The 15050-nt window shown below is 36.4% G+C and overlaps 1 protein-coding gene across 4 annotated transcripts in view; it reads right to left on the bottom strand.

Annotated features, from left to right (window-relative positions):
• LOC118276681 (irregular chiasm C-roughest protein) overlaps nt 1-15050 on the bottom strand; it is a 95517-nt gene that overhangs the window by 18347 nt on the left and 62120 nt on the right. For all 4 annotated transcript variants that reach the window (XM_035595119.2, XM_035595121.2, XM_035595118.2 and 1 more), the window contains exons 3-5: nt 13268-13418; nt 1928-2008; nt 300-451 (exon numbers count right to left, since the gene is read on the bottom strand). In XM_035595119.2, the coding sequence (XP_035451012.1) occupies nt 300-451; nt 1928-2008; nt 13268-13418 (384 nt within the window). The remainder of the gene's footprint in view (nt 1-299; nt 452-1927; nt 2009-13267; nt 13419-15050) is intronic.

Here is a 15050-nt window from a genome sequence, read left to right as displayed (position 1 = left end):
GGCTGGGCAACAGGCTGCCGTTTAACGTGCATCGGATTTGATTCTCGTACGGAGCAACACGGAGCAACGGCACAGTAGAAAATCCTAGTGTGGGGTCATTGGGGGTTTTGAAAAAATATATAAAATAGTCTTGTATGATTTGCAAAAAAGTCGAGGTTGCATACTGACATTATATTTTTCTCTGACCTTATCTTGCAAAGCATACACATTCTCATATACGCTTAAGTTAGGTTGAAGTCTATACGCCTACAACAGATTCTTACTTTCATCCATTTATTAAAAAGAAGAAGACTACAAACCTCAGCAGCAGGCTTTCCTCCTGAGGAGACACACTCGATCTCCACTGGTTGGTCTTCAGTCGCATCTATGAAGGCTCCTCTTAATATCCTAGGTGCTTCAGGAGCCACCAGAACTGTGAGCTGAGCGTAGCGGGAGCGAATCGCTGGCTCATCTGAGAACAAAGGTTCTTATGTTAATATATTCTTTTATGGCATTTTTTGATGGGGTGAAAATCATCCAATGATTTCTCCCGCCTTGAGCGAGGCGAGCAGGAGTGTTGGACTCTTACTGGATAAAAACTATCCCGTTCCTACTCCGGCTTTTGGGGACGGAGCACCGGTAACCCGCTAGGTAGTCCGCAATTCCAGAAAAAAAACGTTCGTATGTTAATATTTTCTTTTATGGCATAGAATCCCAATCTTCCCCATCCCCATTCCCGAACAACAACCCTTAAATTCCTAACTCCCAAAAAGCCGGTAACGCACTTGTAAAGCCTCTGGTGTTTCAAGTGTCCATGGGCGGCGGCGATTGCTTACCATCAGGTAATACGTCTGCCCGATTACCGGCAAGTCCCATAAAAAAAAAAAAAAAAAATAGAATGGCAAATGTGCAGATGGATCACCTGATGGTAAGTAATCTTTGTTGCTCATTGACATCCACGCAACACTTTAGGAGGAGTTACAAATGCGTTGCTTGCCTTTTAGGGGTTGGAGATTTGGAGATAGCAGACAGTGTTGATCGCATCTCGTTTTTCAAATTCAAAAGAAAGTTTTAAAACTACATAGTTATTACATTGTCTTTAAGCCTAGGCTAAATTAGTCTAGCTTTAGGCTGAATAAAAGGCGCTTAACGGTTGCAATCTGAACATAGGCTTAATCCAGGTCAAATTAATAGATGATATCTTTATGAAAAATACAGACACAATTACTTTCATTTTGACTTAAATAAAGTATAGGTAATAATATGTTGGGCAAACATAAGTACTGATATAAGAATATACATATTTGTTATAAAAGTTAATATGTCGAGAATATTTCTCATTATTTCGATAAGTGATCCAATAACTTTCTCTAATACTTTGTACCAGTTATTGAAACAAATAATTATTGTGATCTTTGTTATATTACTATTATTTATAATAGAAACGTATTTACTTTCTACATATTAGAAAGAGTAAAGAAAAACAATTGAATACTTTGTTTGTTCATACATTGTGATTAAACTTATATTTTTATTATAACTTTCGTGAGACATACTAAATTAATTTATTATTATGTTATCGGCTTACTCATGTAACCGAGGAACTCGACTAGTTTCAAGCCATGCTAGAGGCTGATATTGATGAGCAGCATTCCGCAACACACGACGCGGCGATTGTCGCGCTGCTAATGTATGTAGCTTGGAACTAGTCGAGTTCCTCGTCAAAATGTTACGTAAGCCGGTAACATAATAATTAATTTATATATAGATAATAATTAAGCCCAAATGAGTTACACCTAATCCAATCTAAAATACCTATACATCTCCCTTCTGCACGTTATGAGGTTTTTCGCGCATTAAAAACTAATATGTAGTCGAGTCGACAAAGGCCCAAAAAATTGTGAGCATAATAAACTTTTTTTTTTAATTATTAGGTACTTTTACTTACTGTTTAGTCCGGAGCTAACTTGACATTGATACAGTCCGTCATCTTCTAGACTGACGTCCCTGATGTCTAGAGAGTAGTCTCCTGCAACAAAAAATACTTAAATTAATCAAATATTCAAATAATAAAAAAATAAAGATGCTTTAAACACACACTTAAAACATATTTTGTTTTGCATTGCTTATCCTTTAAACATAAATGTTAAAAGTAAAACTCGCTTTATAACAACTACCTTTCTCTTTTTCTGTCTCATGTCAAAATTGGACAATGAGCGTATAAGAGCGTTTTTTCACCAGAGATGTGCTATAAAAAGACGTATTAGCTAGGCTATGAAACTATGCGACAGTTGCCACTGATACTAAGCTGTGTAGATGTGCTATCGCCACAAAGTAGATGTGCGAGGAAGAAGCGCAGCTCGAGTATGCGATATATCGATAGTCGAGTAGGGAGGCCAACTGTGACAGAAATGTGTACTATACACATTCAAACGCATAACACATAAATATCTAGTGAAAAAGCTTCCTATTGCATGAATCTCAAGTCCAGTGCTGTTACTGAGAATTCTGAACCACCATACATGTAATCCCTTCCGCGATAGTCGCGCTTCGTCAAACTTAGGGACATTGTAAATACCGAATGTTAAACGATTGATTTTGCCTTAAATAATTAGAACTTAGATTTAAATCAATATGAACATAATTATATAATGTCACAACCAGCTTAAACGAAAAGCAAAGACCAACAAAATTGTCTAGAAAATGAACAAAGCTTAAATAAAACACAATAAGCGCAGCCATTGAAAAATCTATCGATACTAAAGTAAAAAAGGGGAAATAATTAGACTCATAATCCTCATTAACATTCCTTTAGCCTGAACTAAAGCTAATAAAGTTACTGCAAAAAGCGTTGCAGCGATTCAACGGAGATTTTATTGAATAAGCTGACAGAGGCATTTTGTTGGATCTCAGTAAAATGGGCTGAGTTGGAATTATTTCAATTGAGAACAATTGATTTGTACTGTTTAAGAGCTTTGAAGATTTATATTTGATTTGGTTTCTGAAGTTAAGAATTGATTCTGTTAGAGTAATAGGGTAGATGACTGATTTTTATTTTAATGTCCGTCTTGTAGTTGTTTTATTTTCTTACAGAAATAAATACTTTCGAAGATATATCGATTTGAAATGTCACGTGACATGACTGCTAGGTACGTGTTATACGTAGAAATGACGTATTTGCTCCCACTCCTAAACTTTGATGCGTTTTATCTAAGTATTGTAATCTTATATGATAAAATAAAAAACACATGTCTTATATTTATTAATTATCTAACTGACGGACTTATTAGATTTTTAAATTTCTCGTATTAGCGCAGGTGTAAATGGGTATCCACAAGACGTGTACTGATATACACAAAGGCAAATAGAATTGATACTATCCCATTTAATCAATATCATATTATAATGTTATCTATGATACAACACTGCTACAGACGTCTCCTACATGGGATGTGTTTATCCTACTCTCTTCACGCTTGCCAGGCAGGCTGCAGTTTAAAATGTTCAGAGGGCATTACAGCCGGTCTCTACCGACCACAGACTTAGTAAAAGATATTCCAAACCAAATAATAAATGAATGTTTCCGACCGGATCAAATGAAATATTAAACTGGCAACCGCCAAATACCAAACGCAAACCTTTCATCCACCAGTAAAGTTTAAGGTACGCTTTATAATTAAAACGAATAAATAATTAATAAGTAGGAACTAATAATTACTTTGGAACCAATTAAAGTTGGGCAGTTGGATACAATTTTTGTTTTGTTTTGTTACTGGCGTTGTTATCTTGTTAGTTTTACTTGAAGTTTAAATATTTTAGGGCTAATTTGTTTAACAAGATTTGTGTGTTAAGGTTAGATTATATTTGGGGTAGACAGAGGTGGTTTAAAAGTGATTTTGCCACCAGAGATGTGCTATGCTACGTTGCTGTGGATGCGTTTGGCTTCCACAAATCATATCCATTGGTACACATAGCTAAGCAATGGTGGAAACAGACTCAGCTAAGCTATGTTATTTTTATATGGAAAGTTACGTGCTATGGATGCATGCTATGGATGGCTTCCCTATCGATACATCGCATACTCGAGCTGCGCATCTTCCTCGCACAGCTATACAGTGGAAACAGTCACATAGTTTCACAGCTTAGCTATTACATAGCATAGCTACATAACACATCTCTGATAGAAATGTACGTTGTGATACGTAACTGTCGTGAGGTGGAACAATTCTTTGGGTGATTCACAAATTATAAAATAATATCTGTTTAGCTAAGAGATATTATGCGTTTGTAAATGCACCAACTCAAATAGAGAAAATCTTACTGTGAAGCCAAGTTTTAAATCTAACAACAATGTAGTTCACAACAAAGGATCATGGAAATATGATGTATGAAATATATATCCATCTTACTCACACATACACACAACAGTCTGTAAACACAAACTGCTGCAGATTTCATGTTTTAAATTGTGAAAGCTCTTGTAAGACCCACTTACGGGTATCTTTCAACATTGCCGCGTCAGATTAGTGCGTGGCGGGATGAGCTCCGGCGCGATCTCATGGCGGAATGGAAGCAGCGACTGTCGCAACCGAGGGCTGGGCTCGCTGTTATTGCAGCGGTAAGTCCCCTCTTTGAGGAGTGGCTAGAGAGGCGTCATGGCGTCCTCACCTACCGCCTGACGCAGGTGCTTACCGGACACGGAAGTTTCGGTAGGTACCTGTTTCGGATTCGGCGGGAGGAAACGCCCGGGTGTCGTCATTGCGAGGATCACCCGGAGGACACGGTGGAACATACAGTAGCGGTGTGCCCTGCATGGGCTGAGCATCGCCGTGTCCTTAGGGATGTGATCGGCGACGGTGACCTCTCGCGTCCGGCCCTGGTTCAGGCCATGGTGCGGAGCGAGGGGGAATGGGACGCCGTCTCCTCCTTCTGCGAAGCAGTCATGCTAGCTAAGGAGGAGGCGGAGCGCGTGAGGGAACGATCCTCCTCACGCCCCAGCCGCCGCAGAAGACACTCCGAGCGTCGGGGATCGCGTGACGATCTCCGGCCACCGTAAGTGCGGGTCTGCGGACGACGAGTAAGGGTAGCTCGCCGCCCGAACAGAACCAGACCCGTGCGTACGGCGCGTCGCGTTCCGCGCGCGCCTCAAAGAGCCAGACCACCACAGTTGGGGCCCAGTAGGGTTGATGCTCGATCCGGAGCTGCGGAAAACGTAAAAGGTTACCGGGGCTCCGGCTCAAAGCAGGAGAAGGAACGGGGTGGTTTTTAGTCAGTAAGAGTCTGACACTCCCTCCCGCCTCACCCAAGGCGGGAGAAGTCATTGGATGATTTTCCCCCCTGAAAAAAAAAAAAAAAAAAAAAAAAAAAAGGGTATCTTTCAACATGTCTTTAAAATGTTTGAAACATATTTTTCAGCGTTTACAGTAAAAGGTGTAACGTATAGGGCGTCCAGGATTTGTTATGAACATAGTATAGCGGCGAGATTGTCTTCAAATGGGGTAAGCAGTAAGTATTGTGTAGTGAAAACTTTTTTAACTACGTATATACCTATATAAAATGACAACTTACTTATATATTTATAACATTTTGATTTTTCGTAATAAACTAGACTACTTTTTTTATTTTAAGTAAGTAGCCTTTATTACAGTCCTTAGGTATAAATAGTGATACCTTTGTTTATACTCGTAGTGGCTAAATGTCGTGGTAGTCCGGAGCTTAAAATACCCGAGTGCCCTCATGAAAATTCTTCGAGAGCGCGGATCCGAAACCTACCAACGGCAAATACCAATGTGACTCTTTCCGAGTTATTTGCACTTTCTAAGATTATTACTAACAAACGGTGACGGCAAACATCGTGAGGAAACCTGGACTTATAATTTCCCATTATAAATTTGAAATCGCCAACCCGCATTGACCAAGTGGTAATTAATGCCCAAACCTTCTCTTTGCTAAAAAGGCCTTTGGTCAGCAGTGGCCACTTACAGGCTGTTGATGTGTGAGTAGGCTCTACATCAACAAGACATTGTTAAATAGTTTCATAACTATATAACGTGAGAATCGCATGTCATTGTTCAATTGTAGATTAAACTATGCATTTAAAACGAAATTATACTTTTACACATTCCATTTAAAACATTGCAAAATATACAATTGAAATTAATTGGAGCAACATATGTAGACGTCTGTGATAAAGTATTGTAAAACGTTTTAATAATATGTAGTTGAATAATAGAATAATATTATGCATATGTAATACTTAAATGAGGCCAAAAGTCTTAGAGCCACCATACATGGACTGCTCAAGCAGTTACCATATTGATTGAGATATTTTTTATGGTATAAGCCAGTAAACGAGCTGACGGATCACCTGATTGTAAGCAATCGCAGCCGCCCATGGACACCCGAAAGACCAGATGTGTTACAAGTGCGTTACCGGCCTTTTGGTGGTTAGAAATTTAAGAGTTGTTGGGGAATCGGGAATTGGGATGATTGGAAAGGTGAGTAATTGGACCTCCGGCCACTGAACTGCTAGAGCAGTCCGTATATAGTTTTCTATAGTTCACTATGCAGGTAATTGCTGCAGCTTGAAGTAGTCGATCCTGACTGTTTTATCCGCAACTTTTTATGGAATATGGTGGCAATAGAGCAAATGTTTCATCTGACTGTACCTAAGCCTTCGGTGGCGCCTATGAACACTCAACACTAGATGAGTTTCAATTGCATTGCCGACCGTTAACTAAACAACCAGGAAGAAAAAAGATTTAAATTAAAAGAATATACCTACGTCACATCTATAAATAGTATACTTTCTGTCACACGTTCCCACAATTGATGACAATTTCCCTTCCTATTTTCTATTTTACAATTGTTTTCTACCTGCCAAATAAATCTTGGATGACCTTGAAAACATCTACGATTCTCTGCCCGTCAAAATTAAATCATTACACTGCTGCCAGCCAAGATTTCATCGGTCAGTGACTTGTATTGCGTAAAAATTCTAATAATAAGACATGATGCAGAGATATGAAATGAAAAGTGAATGTTTGCCGATCTGATTTGTATTACGAATTGAATTTTGGCTTGCGTAATTGAATTCTTGGTAGCAACCGAAACATCAGGTAGTTTAAGCATAGATGACAAGACGAAATGTTTTGCGAGAAAGAGCCTTGCTTAAGCATGAATGGATCAGCTCAACCGAAGTGATGATACCACGGCCTCACAGAAAACCAGCATAAATAACGCATGCGTTGTGTTTCGCCGTGCGAGTAAGATTGCTGGAGTCCCAATCCTTCCCTTTTCATCCCGAATCCCCCAATCTTGAGGATTAAAGGACCCTTAACCTTAAAAGGCCGGCAACGCACTTGTAACTCCTCTGGTGTTACGAGTGTCCATGGGCAACCATAAGCGGACGCATTGTTTACCATCATGTGATCCGTTTGCTCGATTACTCGAATATCCCTTAAAGAAACACGAAAAATCATTCTATATAAGTCCCTAAAGATTCTTCTTTTCTATCAAAAGTGTGTATTTATACGTTGTCTAAGGTAAGATGTCACGTTTTTGGGATTTAGAATTGGATCTTCCGGACGACCTAAATAAAGCGTAGGCGCTATCCTAATTCGAAGTGAGAAAGTCAAAGGTCCAAGCTATTTGAGATTTCTTTATAAATGCCGTATAAAACTTTCTTTATTGTATCAAATAGATATTTAGTTGGTTTTATTTTCAGACACTTTTTGTAAGAAATAAGTATTTTGTCACATTGTCCCAAAAGTGTAGGTGACTTTATTTCTCTCAGTGATATTTTCTTTTTAAGCCGACTTCAAAAGAAAATGGAGATTCTCAATTTGACCTATAGTATGTATGTTTGTGCGTGATTATCTCACGTTTGGCTCAATCTATTTTGTTGCTGTTTTTAGCAAAGTATTTTTTAAACTATGGAGAACATTTTAGGGACATTACCTGACTTAAAAAATAATTAAGGTGACAATGAAAACTGGCGTTAAACTACGTATTAAACAAACGTGGTGATTAATGCTCAAACCTTGTCGTTATGAGAAGAGGCTTAAGATCAGCAGTAGCCACTTATTGGCTGGTGATGTTGATGTGAAAGAAAAATGTAGGCCCCTGTTTGTTTAAAGTTTGATTTATATATCAAGTGCCACCAACCCTATCTCACAGATATTGTTGAAGCTGACTAAGAGACCACATATTTGACCAAACAGTGCTATCTGATAAAGTTAAACTTTTTAAACCACAATCTCCAATCCGAGATTATGACTAACCCGAAGAGGCCGATAGCCTATTGGTGGTCTTACACGAGCAGATTAACATAATGTTTATGATGATGATGACGATAGAACTAATGGTTATATACCTAACAATAATAATCTAATGATGCTATAATTATCAGCTATTTTAAACACTAAAGCAGTCAGGGAATAAATTGGTGTAGTTTAGTTTAGTGCGACTGAAATAAGTGCTTTTAAGAACATACTATATCTAATGTTAATAACCTATTTCGTACAGTTCTTGTATCTGTCTGTCAACAGTAGTCATTTATTTTGCTCTTTACGATAGTTATAAGTTAGGAAATGTAATTAAATATGTATCTTATTGTTTTGTTTATAGGCATTATTTTTCAGTGGTAGGTAATTAATATACATGGTAGGGATTTTTATGTATGTATATTATAAACATAACATAAGTCTTGTTATTTTAGGCAGAAGGGCGTTTACCGTGTTTTAGATTCCAGTTGTGTTCAACCAAATACCGTTTAAATATAAACTCTATGCGAATAGTGATAAATTACAAATTGCTTATTTCAAAAATAATTTGTTTTATCTGGGGATTGAATTGAAAAGTTTCTGACCAGTATAGTGGCAGTTGAAACCTTATAATCAACTAGGTACACGGTTATAATATGGATGCCGAGCTTTTTACACACAATCAATGAAAATAAAATAAAGGGTACTTTAAATCGTACGTTATGATAAAGTATCTAAAAATATTCTTGAAATTTTAAAACATCAAACGATCAATCGCTCTATCTTTCAATCAATTTATTTGATACTAGATCAAAGTGGAAAATCTAAAAAATTGTATACGATTTCAATTGTTAACCGTTTGCCTGCCGACAGAAATCTGTTGGGCATATCCTCTGCTATCGTCGCCCATATAATATATTCCTATAGCATTCAAGGTGTTAAAAAGAATATTGCTTCCATGAAAATGTGAACAGAGAGTAAAGTTGCCTAAAAAAGAAGGATCCTCCGACCAGGAGAGGTGATCGTGGATTCTGCCCGAATGTTGTGCGTTTGGATTTTCTAACCACGTTTATTCGCATTTAAATTCATATGTGCGATGTAGTATTTATCCGTAAAACATAAATGTGAAAGGATGCCAAGTTCGATAATATTGGAATGCTTCGCCTATAAAAAAGTGAGATCTAAATAAGTACCAAGTTCCATACACAGACCTCAGTTAAAAATGATATAACAAGTTGGCAAGTTTTCACACACTTTGTTATAAACCTACTAAACGCAATGAGTCAAGTATATAATTTTCTATTAAAACTTGCCAAGTTATATCATTTTTAACTAAGGTCTGTGTATGGAACTTGGTACTTATTTAGATCTCACTTCTTTTATAGGCGAAGCATTCCAATATTATCGAACTTGGCAGCCTTTCACATTTATGTTTTGGGTGGGATTTCATTTATTTTTGTAAGGTTTATTTTCTTTTTTTCTTATTTTACTTTACTTTGACTAAACTTTCGTAACGAATTTTAGGTCGGTACGACCATTGGAAGATATAGATAATTTTTTTGTTTTAGTTCCTTAGGGGTATGAATTTACACCTTCATTATTTTTAAAACCGACTCACACTTGGCCATTTTCAGATTTTTTCCTTTACCTTGACCTAAAGACCTACCTCCATGCCAAATTTCAAGTCAATACGACTATTGGAAGTGGTCTAGGTTTTTGATGAGTGAGTGAGTCAGTCAGTGAGTGTATAGTAAAAATAGCGATTTTCTGAAATATCTCAAGATCTACAATAGGTACATTAATGAAATTTTGTATTTTAGATAAGTAAGTAGATCTCGATAGATACTAGAAATCATATGCGTACGGATTTTGAGTTATAGGTGGGTCGAACTTGGCCCGAAATGGTTCGTGTAATATAACCCACGGCCGGTGTGTCGGTTTTTTTGCTCGAACTTGGCGGACACACTGCCGTGTGTCTAGATGATGTCATCCGTTGATTTGTTCGTCGATCGTATATGTGCAACTTCTATCAACAGTCACTTGTCATGTGTCATGGTACAAATTTCAGAGGCAGGACAACCTACTGCCGCGCAACATGTAGCGGGTTCGATTTCTGCACGAACCAACTCTTCGTGTGATCCACAAATTGTTTCTGACCTGGGTATGATGTGTATGTGAACTTGTATACACGACACAAGAAAACATCCTGGTATAGCGCAATGTGTATTTAAGAAAAAAAAGCAAAGCAAGATTATCATCAAACATGTTTTTACAATATATCAACTTATTCGCAACAAATAGAAAGTCTCAGAGTCCTCGTATAATAATGAGAATTGAACAGAACACGGATATTTATTTATAGAAAGGTAGAGATAACAAAGAGTATTGATTTCATACTTCCCTGGCTCGTTAGGAAGGTTGGATGTGAGTAGCTGGTATACTGGTTTACAGGGAGCTACGATCATTTTGATAACCTTTATACAGGTTGTATGGGGCGGTGGTTTAATACTGGGGCGTTAGTTTGTTATTACAATCTTAGTAATGTTATAAATGCGAAAGTTTGTGTGTATGTTTGTAAGTCAATCGTGTCAAAACGGCTGATATATTCTAATTACAAATTCATAAATAACTTATTGGTCTAAGAGTCTCTGAAAAGAGTAATATTTTAAAATTAAATATCCTATTTAAAAATCCTATTCAAATACACACGACGCGACGCGGCGACAGTCGCGCTGCTACGTCAAAATTGCAGACGCGTCGTGTGTCGCGAAATGCTGCTCATGAATATGAGCCTCTAGCATAACTTGAAATTAATCGAGTTCCTCGATAAATAGTTATGTAAGTCGAAAAATATGATAATTAATTTAGTATGTTTTACGAAGATTATTATAAACACAGTCAGACAGTGGCAATTATCGATTTTCTTAAATATTTTTTCAAGTTAATGTACACTTTTGCCTTACCTATAAATAGCAGTCCAAACCATTTTTCAATCATCTCGTTCAAATATAAACTTGCCTAGTAATTCGCCTAAAATATCTCGGTAGCCTTAGGTTTTTCTACGCTACGTTTTCGTGCCAAAAAATCTAGAATTTTGTGAGTAATTATATAGTAGGTATTTTTTTTATTTTTTTATTAAAAACGTTGCCCCACACTAGGATTTTCTCCTGTGTCGTGGGTGCGTTTACAAACATTCAAGTTCACATACACATGACACCCAGACCCGAAACAACAATTTGTGGATCACACAAAGAGTTGCTCCGTGCGGTAATCGAACCCGCTACCCGCTGCGCGGCAGCCAGTTGCCCAGCCACCGCACCAACCGTGCAGTCAAAGTCAAAGGTATTATTAAAATACTATTACTATTTTAGAAATAGATAAAAGTTTGTACAGTCTTTTTTAATTTATTGTGTATATAACTATTACATAAATGGATTCGCATACTATTTTGTGTCTATTCCATGAACTAGATGAATTAGTAAGATATTATTGTATTTAGGTAAATCTGACGAATTCGTAGGCAGAATGTTATTATCGTTATTTAAAAAATGAAATATAGATTTAAAGGAAAAAAGAGTTTTGTGTTTGCCAAAGTTGACGAATCACGAAATTTTGAATTGTCTGGGATGTATGGCAAAAGTGGTAAAGGGCTCGCGAAAAAGGTATATAAGATTCATGGCAATTGACGTACTATTGTCTGCTCCATTGGAGACAGCCGTATGTATGTCATGTCATGTCATATTATGTAATGTCTATCGGCCATACTCTGAGTCACTTAATAATTACTTTAACTATTCCTTAGTAACGATTTTGTTCCAAAACAATCGATAAAGACTTAGTTAAGTAAACATTAAATGAGTCTGAGTACGGCGCGGTAACTCTCTGTTATGTATTGAAAAATATTCGTGTGCAATTACAACAATGAACCAACATTCAATTTTAAACTCTTTCTTCTTCACTATACTGTTCAAAACACGTTGTATATTCTAGTTGCTGTGTGAAAAGTGCGTTTTTATTTACAATCTGAGTCATAACAAAAATGCGTAGCGATGACCGACCCAAATGTTTTCTCTTATTGCAATAAAAAACAATATTTTTACGCTAAAATCTATCTTACTTATAATATATTTTAAGGCGAAAACAGCATGAATCTTAATAAACGACGTTTTTCCGAGAAACTTTTAGTTCTTGCTGAAAATGTAAACTTATAGTTTTTGTTTTTAAAAGTTCTTTGGAAAAGGAAGAAGTACTATTTTCTCTTCCTTTAATTCTGTAGGCTTTAGGGTTGCAAATGTTAGGCAGAGAATGACATCAATGGTAAAGTGACGTCAAGAGCAGTACCTTTAGTACGAGTTACTTTCCCGTTTAAATAATTGAAACGAGAGCGCGTGCTGTACATTAATTGGTTGGTTTATTCAAGCCGGCCAATCAGAGCGCCGAACGCGCTCTCGTTCCGAATATTTTAAACGTTAAGTAAACTCATAATAATTGTACAGGTATCTCAAGAATGATGTCAATATCAGATATAACACTTGATGTTAAAATCAAACTATTCTGAATAGGTGTTAAATGACACTACATAGTTCTGAATAGGTCGCTGGGCAACCGGCTGCCGTGCAACGTGAAGCGGTTTCGATTTCGGCACAGAGCAACATTTTGTGTGATCCACAAATTGTTTTGTTTCGCATTGGATACACGTAACACCAGAAGAATTACAATTGTCTTGCCAAAATTGTATTATCCGCTATCAATTATTCGCACCTCGTGGTGATTAGTGCAGTACGTGCACCTTGATAAATACCTATTTGATAATATTTTATTACCATGCATCGGTATCCTAATTCAGATAATAATTACAGGCTTAACAGAGAAATGACATTACAAATTACCATACCATACCAATCTGGTAATAAATACTCATAGAATAGAGAAATACCATTCATGATACTAAAATATTTCGCTTGCCAATCAGTGTACAATCAATACTAAAATACTTAATGTAAAAAACAATAAGACTACATTACCTTCTTCGTCGCTGCCTATCATGGAGTACCGGTCGTATCCACTGAGGTTGCGGTTCGTCCCCAGCCCGAAGTCGTCCTTGGTCCATTGTAGATGCCCCACCTTGTTCTCCACGCGGCACGGCAGAGTCACTCGCGAACCGACTATGGCGCTCTGAGGAGGAGAAAAGAGGAGTTAAGTAAGTTATTAAAATGTCGCTTATTGAGGACAGTGTCGTTTAGTGAGGAAGTGGTTGCAAATGTGACTGCTAGACAAGGGATATTTAGTTGGTTCCCGGTACGGGAAAAGAACTGTGGATTATTATCGAAAATTTCTTAACAGGAGAACAGAGTCTGGCATTGTGTGTGGTATTATAGTTTTACACTGTGTTACATACTATTAGGACTCATAACAAAACGTTATAAACGCAAATGGATGACGGACTTTAATAGTAGTAATAAAACTAGCACTAAATTACTCCTTAGTACATCAGCTACCTGCCAATAAAAGTCTCGTCAAAATCAGTCTAGCAATTCTTAGAGATTAACCATAACAAACACAAAGACTATAGACAAAATATTGCAAATAATGGTATATTGATGCATATGTATGTTGAAATTCATTAAGTTTAAAAACCAGTGTTTTAATATTACAAACAGACACTCCAATTTAATTTCATGTTTCATTATATAGCAGTTTGTTTTTTTATATTAATGCAGTGTATGCAATTTATGTATACCATTGTGTGCAAGACTTTCAAATAAATAAACAAAAAATAAGTAATCTTACTTTCTAAAAGCATTCTTCACACTATAATCCCAATTACTAAAGCAAATCCAAGGCCTTATTAACGAAACTGATAGTATTATTACAATAATACACCTATTACGAAAACTACACGAAATTGTATGCACACTATTATAGGATTAAAAAATAATAATTGGTGGTTCAGTCGTATATGTAATAATAATCTTATTATTGGTAAATCATAATGCAATTTGGTAACAGTATAAGGTTATAATCAAATTGATTAATGTAATAAGTTAAAGTTATTACTCGTATATCGATTTCTTGCAATCGTTTTGCAATTATTGTAATTGAACATGGATTTATGAAGTTGTTCGCTGTATTTTGTTCCGAGAAAGGGTAGCCAGAGGTCAATTTCTGCTAATAAAGTTAAATAATTATTTCCTCAAAAGGTATTTTTTATAAGCCTTTAGCTAACTCACTATGTAAGTATACTAGCATTGAGTCATTTTATAAACCAAATAGTTGGGACTAGTTGATTAAAGCTTCTAATTGACTTGAAAGTCATTCTAACAATTTTATTTTTTTGTCAATTTTGCTACACATTCTTTTATCATGCAATTTTAAGAAGTAAATGTCTATCAACCTTATATTCAACTAGTTTCTGCCAGTGGCTTTGCCTGCGTTCCTGTGGTATAAAAAGTATCTACACTATCATCTAAGTTAGATCATACCCTGTCTGTATACAATTTCATCACAATCCGCTCAGTAGTTTCAGTGTGATTGACGAACAAACAAAATTTCACATTTATAATTTTAGTGTGATTCAATTTTTTTTAGAATATGTAATACTAGAATTCTAAATTCAAGGGCCGACATAACACGAAGTTATCACGAAATTTTCCGAACATTGCCGAAATTAACAGATAAGAAAAAGATGAAAAGATTACTTAAGGTAATTGGTTTAAAATAGGAATTTGTATTCATCGAACGATAACTATATATGTCGAGTACCCTATACAGTTATAGATTCGATAATTCTGGAATTTGGAGATCGTA

Source organism: Spodoptera frugiperda, chromosome 17, assembly GCF_023101765.2.
Source record: "Spodoptera frugiperda isolate SF20-4 chromosome 17, AGI-APGP_CSIRO_Sfru_2.0, whole genome shotgun sequence".
Lineage (NCBI taxonomy): Eukaryota > Metazoa > Arthropoda > Insecta > Lepidoptera > Noctuidae > Spodoptera > Spodoptera frugiperda.
Note: the sequence above shows the minus strand (reverse complement) of the source record. Positions and strands in the feature narration are given on the sequence as shown.